The sequence below is a fragment of the Oncorhynchus tshawytscha genome, linkage group LG21, assembly GCF_018296145.1.
Source record: "Oncorhynchus tshawytscha isolate Ot180627B linkage group LG21, Otsh_v2.0, whole genome shotgun sequence".
Taxonomy (NCBI): domain Eukaryota; kingdom Metazoa; phylum Chordata; class Actinopteri; order Salmoniformes; family Salmonidae; genus Oncorhynchus; species Oncorhynchus tshawytscha.
This window is the reverse complement of record NC_056449.1, coordinates 13,512,046-13,519,096: the sequence shown is the minus strand read 5'-3', so window position 1 is coordinate 13,519,096 and position 7,051 is coordinate 13,512,046. Positions and strand designations below refer to the sequence as shown.

Sequence of the window (7,051 nt, the reverse complement as noted above, 5' to 3'; positions counted from 1 at the left end):
TGTATATGTGGTGTCATTTAGATATCGACAAGTGTAGTAACAACTCACTCATCTGTGGGGACAATTCAGCTTGTTTCAACACTATCATGTGCTTTCACCCATGGAATTAGCTGTTAGTAGGTCAAAGGTCAAGGGGTGGGATGACCTGAAATATTCTGCTTTTACAAAATGTTATGCTGTTTTCAAATGAAACACAATTACCTTGCTCCTGTTAAAGCTTTTAAAATTCATGTATTTTTTAGGTATTACTGTGTGTGTTTCTCTGGGTTTAATGACTACTGGTGGCACTCAACAATGCTTGGGTAAGAATTCTGTGTCTTTAGTATCATCCTTATAATCAGACACTCTCACCCTCATCTCTCCATCTCATCCTCACCACACACTTTCTCTTTCAGACATAGACAAGTGTGTTGGGATCCCAGATATTTGTGGGAAATGGGAACCTGTCGTAATCAGGGTTGTATCTACCTGTGCACGTGTCCCAATGGATTTAGGAACTCTGGCAACGGACAAACTCCGTGTGTAGGTGAGAGAAACACAATTCTTCTTGAGTCTTCTGACTGTCCCATCCACTGTTGTGTTATTTTGACTGACCCATAATATTCAACTGGTATTTACTCCTTGTGTAACAGGCTTCACTGTTCCTGCTTTACTGTCCCTGGCTCAAACTAATTATCCTCTGATTAACAAACACACAAAACTGTCTGCTTGACAACATATTATCCAGATGCGCCATCGAAAGGTACCATTTTGGTGAAGAAGGTGGAAACATTTTAAACTCTCTTACACTTGGACTCAACATTATTTAGATATCAACGAGTATATAGACATTCTCCCGTCTGTGGGGACAATTGAACATGCGTCAACACCGCAGGCTGTTTAAAACTGTGTCTTCCTGGGTTTAGATTAGAGCCTGAGAATATCAGTGGTAAAATGTTTGTGTGTGACGTCCTTTCTTGGCATCCCACACTTTCAACATCTCTCCCTTAATTCCTCATCTCTTTCTTTCTCTCTTCCTCTTTCAGACATTGACGAGTGTAATACAGACGGAGTATGTGGAAATGTGGGCATCTGTCAAAACCTGATTGGCAGTTACTGGTGCCAGTGTCCTGCTGGATTTACTAACTTTGGCAAAAACCAAGCTAAGTGTGTAGGTGAGATACAAGCACCATTCCACTTGTCGTCCATGATGTACTCCTTTATCATGCACAGGTCTGTACATAGTGTACTATAGAAGGGTATTGAGATAACACTGTATGTCTCCTTGTTTTAACTTTTTAGAGCTTAATTGTGACCAGTATGAAACACAGGCTGGACAGGTAAAGCTTTACTTTAGAATTATTACATTATTAATTGAGAAAAGGGTATTTTTACTTGAACTTGAAATGTGTTATGCATTTTCCCACTAACACACATTCCCCCTCCTCCCTCCCAGACTCTACCAGGCCTTGATAGTTTATTGTCTCTGTTGAGAAACAACTGTTTGGTGTTGAGCAACTCTATGTTGCCTGGACCGACAAGACTGCTGCCAACTGGAGATGTGCTTTTTACAGTAAGTCACCACACAGAAACACACATGCAAACGCACACACACACACACATACAAAACCCTCATGTGTCTCTTCTCTAGTTACTGGTTAATACCACTGATGTTGTTCAACTGGGCCTCCAGTCCAATGGTCACATTAGTAGCAGTGAAGTGACTAAGTTACTGAGGACGATTGAAATCTCTATCAGACTGATCGCTCCACTGCTGACAGAGAACGTGACCAGGATAGAGACCAACCACACAGGTAACACACACACACTGAGCACATATTTACAATGGGGCGGCAGGTAGCCTAACGGACGTTGGAACAGTAACCGGAAGGTTGCTGAATCGAATCCCCGAGCTGACAAGATAAAAATCTGTCATTCTGCCCCTGAGCAAGGCAGTTAACCCATTGTTCCATGGGTGACGAAGACGTGGATGCCGATTTAAGGCAGCTGCCCGCACCTCTCTGATTCAGAGGGGTTGGGTTAAATGCGGAAGACACAATTCAGTTGAACACATTCAGTTGGACCACTGACTAGGTATCACGCTTTCCAATTTACTTACCACTTCACAGGTACTGCAATCTGAGCACCATACTGACCATAAACGGAGCACTAACGAGCACATTACATTGTGTCAACTTAAAATATAATTAATGCAATACTGTGTTCTTTCAGTAATGGTGATTTCTGCTCTGTGTTGATTTTGTCAATATGTTGAAAAACAGAGGTTGATATTATGGTGAGGAGAGACAAGACTCCACCTGAAGGACCAGTCAGCCTGACCAATGAGAACACACAACTTGACACCACCTGGGAGACGGTGGTTGGAGATGACCAGAATTACCCAGGTAGCCACAGTCCTACAGTACCAATCATCTGCTTCAAATATTATTAAAGGCACACATTGAGATATTGTGAGTTGTATATGTTTTTGAATCAGGCCTTATGTTTTCTTGTATTGTTTTTTTTGTGTGCAGGGTTTGCGTATGTCATTCTGCTCAACTATAGGAATCTGGATAGTCTGAAGGACAACACTTCTCATCAGAGCCAGCAGCTCATGTCCAGTGCTGCGACAGTTTCCGTTAGCAACTCCAACACAACATACCTGCCCCAACAGGTTAATCTCACCTTCCATCACCTGCAGGTAACACTTGTCTCTATTTAATAGTTTCTGACTGTCAGTAACATTATTTTGTATATGTGGTGTCATTTAGATATCGACAAGTGTAGTAACAACTCACTCATCTGTGGGGACAATTCAGCTTGTTTCAACACTATCATGTGCTTTCACCCATGGAATTAGCTGTTAGTAGGTCAAAGGTCAAGGGGGTGGGATGACCTGAAATATTCTGCTTTTACAAAATGTTATGCTGTTTTCAAATGAAACACAATTACCTTGCTCCTGTTAAAGCTTTTAAAATTCATGTATTTTTTAGGTATTACTGTGTGTGTTTCTCTGGGTTTAATGACTACTGGTGGCACTCAACAATGCTTGGGTAAGAATTCTGTGTCTTTAGTATCATCCTTATAATCAGACACTCTCACCCTCATCTCTCCATCTCATCCTCACCACACACTTTCTCTTTCAGACATAGACAAGTGTGTTGGGATCCCAGATATTTGTGGGAAATGGGGAACCTGTCGTAATCAGGGTTGTATCTACCTGTGCACGTGTCCCAATGGATTTAGGAACTCTGGCAACGGACAAACTCCGTGTGTAGGTGAGAGAAACACAATTCTTCTTGAGTCTTCTGACTGTCCCATCCACTGTTGTGTTATTTTGACTGACCCATAATATTCAACTGGTATTTACTCCTTGTGTAACAGGCTTCACTGTTCCTGCTTTACTGTCCCTGGCTCAAACTAATTATCCTCTGATTAACAAACACACAAAACTGTCTGCTTGACAACATATTATCCAGATGCGCCATCGAAAAGGTACCATTTTGGTGAAGAAGGTGGAAACATTTTAAACTCTCTTACACTTGGACTCAACATTATTTAGATATCAACGAGTATATAGACATTCTCCCCGTCTGTGGGGACAATTGAACATGCGTCAACACCGCAGGCTGTTTAAAACTGTGTCTTCCTGGGTTTAGATTAGAGCCTGAGAATATCAGTGGTAAAATGTTTGTGTGTGACGTCCTTTCTTGGCATCCCACACTTTCAACATCTCTCCCTTAATTCCTCATCTCTTTCTTTCTCTCTTCCTCTTTCAGACATTGACGAGTGTAATACAGACGGAGTATGTGGAAATGTGGGCATCTGTCAAAACCTGATTGGCAGTTACTGGTGCCAGTGTCCTGCTGGATTTACTAACTTTGGCAAAAACCAAGCTAAGTGTGTAGGTGAGATACAAGCACCATTCCACTTGTCGTCCATGATGTACTCCTTTATCATGCACAGGTCTGTACATAGTGTACTATAGAAGGGTATTGAGATAACACTGTATGTCTCCTTGTTTTAACTTTAGAGCTTAATTGTGACCAGTATGAAACACAGGCTGGACAGGTAAAGCTTTACTTTAGAATTATTACATTATTAATTGAGAAAAGGGTATTTTTACTTGAACTTGAAATGTGTTATGCATTTTCCCACTAACACACATTCCCCCCCTCCTCCCTCCCAGACTCTACCAGGCCTTGATAGTTTATTGTCTCTGTTGAGAAACAACTGTTTGGTGTTGAGCAACTCTATGTTGCCTGGACCGACAAGACTGCTGCCAACTGGAGATGTGCTTTTTACAGTAAGTCACCACACAGAAACACACATGCAAACGCACACACACACACACATACAAAACCCTCATGTGTCTCTTCTCTAGTTACTGGTTAATACCACAGATGTTGTTCAACTGGGCCTCCAGTCCAATGGTCACCGTAGTAGCAGTGAAGTGACTAAGTTACTGAGGACGATTGAAATCTCTATCAGACTGATCGCTCCACTGCTGACAGAGAACGTGACCAGGATAGAGACCAACCACACAGGTAACACACACACACTGAGCACATATTTACAATGGGGCGGCAGGTAGCCTAACGGACGTTGGAACAGTAACCGGAAGGTTGCTGAATCGAATCCCCGAGCTGACAAGATAAAAATCTGTCATTCTGCCCCTGAGCAAGGCAGTTAACCCATTGTTCCATGGGTGACGAAGACGTGGATGCCGATTTAAGGCAGCTGCCCGCACCTCTCTGATTCAGAGGGGTTGGGTTAAATGCGGAAGACACAATTCAGTTGAACACATTCAGTTGGACCACTGACTAGGTATCACGCTTTCCAATTTACTTACCACTTCACAGGTACTGCAATCTGAGCACCATACTGACCATAAACGGAGCACTAACGAGCACATTACATTGTGTCAACTTAAAATATAATTAATGCAATACTGTGTTCTTTCAGTAATGGTGATTTCTGCTCTGTGTTGATTTTGTCAATATGTTGAAAAACAGAGGTTGAGATTATGGTGAGGAGAGACAAGACTCCACCTGAAGGACCAGTCAGCCTGACCAATGAGAACACACAACTTGACACCACCTGGGAGACGGTGGTTGGAGATGACCAGAATTACCCAGGTAGCCACAGTCCTACAGTACCAATCATCTGCTTCAAATATTATTAAAGGCACACATTGAGATATTGTGAGTTGTATATGTTTTTGAATCAGGCCTTATGTTTTCTTGTATTGTTTTTTTTGTGTGCAGGGTTTGCGTATGTCGTTCTGCTAAACTATAGGAATCTGGATAGTCTGAAGGACAACACTTCTCATCAGAGCCAGCAGCTCATGTCCAGTGCTGCGACAGTTTCCGTTAGCAACTCCAACACAACATACCTGCCCCAACAGGTATGTTTTTCATTGATATATTTTCCATTAAGTCACATTTTTTCCTGAATTTACTGAGTCTAAATGGAATTGACCCCAACCCATATACACTGTGTCCTAGTCCAGTGATGTTGACCCCACCTGTGTTTATTGGTCGGGGGGTGTGAACCGGGGGTGTGGTCTGGGAGGGGTTGCACCTTAGTGATGTCAAACTCCAACCAGACTGTGTGCTCCTGCAACCATCTCAGCACATTCGCTGTGCTGAACGAATTACAACAGGTAAAGTTGATGAGAACACTAACCAGTTTTCCATCCAACCTTTTATGTGAGTAAAGTACATGTCATGACAGGCCTGATGAAAACTTTCTAAATGTCAAGAAAACAAAATAATCTAGACAAGGTGGGATTGTGTCGGTAAAAAGAATTATGCAAGACATGTCGGTGGAAACGCTTTTAAGGCCAAATATTGATATAATAACCATGATATGGAAGTAAACTTGGAGTCACGCTATGACGTGTGGTCCTCCCACTATGACTTGTCGGGAAAGCATGCAGTTTATTAGGCAACAGACTAAGTATGTTTATGTTGAACTTCACAGGGTGGTGAATGTGCATGGTGATGAGCTTGATGCTGGTTTCAAATAGCGCTGTGGGCTTAAGCGCTCGTGACAATACCGGAGTGGGCACATTTGCTATAAAGCGCAAAATAATTATTGTGAGAAAACCCTCAGTAGAGTCGAAAAAGCCATGTAAACCCATTTAACTTGTATTTTTTTATTCGGTACATGGACATTTTACCGCAAAGGGTATTTTTATCTGCACTATGTCATCAAGTACAGCCTTTTATCCGCAACAAGTCAATGTGATGGAAACACCTCTCTGGTGGGAAAATGCACATATTGTTTTAATGCTGATTTTAGAGTATTCCCATGTAAATCTGTTGCCAAATGGATGGAAACTTACTGTAGCTAGTGTAGCACATCTGAAGAGGGAGAAAATATATTCCCAGATATCTGTGTCAGAGACTATCTTTGGCTCATCTTCAAATGTTCATGTTTTAAACTACTAAATGTAATTGTTTGATTCATTTGTGACATTATTTAGGGGAGTTTGATACTTGTTGAGTGCTTAAGTTAAGTGCTGTTGTTTGATATGTTCATACTGTCTAGATGGTGTGTGTCTGATGCTTGTTATTCCTCTTCGGCAGGGAAGCGGGCAGCTGTCGTTGGTGATGTGGGTGGGTGTTTTTGTGGCACTGACCTGTGTGTTCCTGTCCCTGATCACCACCCTGTGGTGTCGCTTTGTCAGCCGCAAACGCCGTGGAGGACACCGGCAGCAACAGGATGTACAGCTACATAGAAAATAAGACATGGATTTGAACTATTTGTGTTCTAAGAAAAGCTTTACTTGGAATTAATTTGTAACATTGTCTCTTGGCTTGCAAGGACATCCACATGCCAGCAATTCTTTATTTAAGTAGTATGAAAATGTATCAAACAAACAAAAATATAAGAACACAACTTTATGTTAATAGATATACAATATCTCATGTGTAGAACTCTTATCAGTTCTGGAGTGTAACAGATGAGCTCTTATCTCTATGGCAACATACATAAGTCATTTCAGTCTCATAAACATGGTTTGTAATTTGTAGAGATGAGAATACAATGCTGCATTTGTCCAGTA

The 7,051-nt window shown here is 41.7% G+C and overlaps 1 protein-coding gene and 1 long non-coding RNA gene across 2 annotated transcripts; both read left to right on the top strand.

Annotated features, from left to right (window-relative positions):
• Nucleotides 1-851: 851 nt before the first annotated feature.
• Nucleotides 852-1,624, top strand: LOC121840370. The gene is made up of 3 exons (XR_006079562.1): nucleotides 852-1,154; nucleotides 1,282-1,319; nucleotides 1,436-1,624. It is a non-coding gene; the product is annotated as an uncharacterized LOC121840370 (long non-coding RNA).
• A 927-nt stretch (nucleotides 1,625-2,551) lies between these two features.
• Nucleotides 2,552-6,831, top strand: LOC112243774. Its single transcript, XM_042303113.1, has 10 exons — nucleotides 2,552-2,680; nucleotides 2,973-3,032; nucleotides 3,126-3,257; nucleotides 3,759-3,887; nucleotides 4,013-4,050; nucleotides 4,169-4,285; nucleotides 4,364-4,526; nucleotides 4,995-5,117; nucleotides 5,247-5,386; nucleotides 6,573-6,831. The coding sequence occupies exons 2-10, from the start codon at nucleotides 3,002-3,004 to the stop codon at nucleotides 6,729-6,731; spliced, it is 1,032 nt and encodes a 343-aa protein (XP_042159047.1). The 5' UTR covers nucleotides 2,552-2,680; nucleotides 2,973-3,001; the 3' UTR covers nucleotides 6,732-6,831.
• The last annotated feature ends 220 nt before the right edge of the window (nucleotides 6,832-7,051 follow it).

What these genes read in the sequence shown, in the direction of transcription:
- LOC112243774 (XM_042303113.1), top strand. Translation starts at nt 3,002, where the DNA reads ATGACTACTGGTGGCACTCAACAATGCTTGG. An exon ending in CTGGAGATGTGCTTTTTACA is followed by an intron (nt 4,286 to 4,363) that starts GTAAGTCACCAC and finishes TCTCTTCTCTAG; the next exon opens with TTACTGGTTAATACCACAGA. An exon ending in AGATGACCAGAATTACCCAG is followed by an intron (nt 5,118 to 5,246) that starts GTAGCCACAGTC and finishes TTTTGTGTGCAG; the next exon opens with GGTTTGCGTATGTCGTTCTG.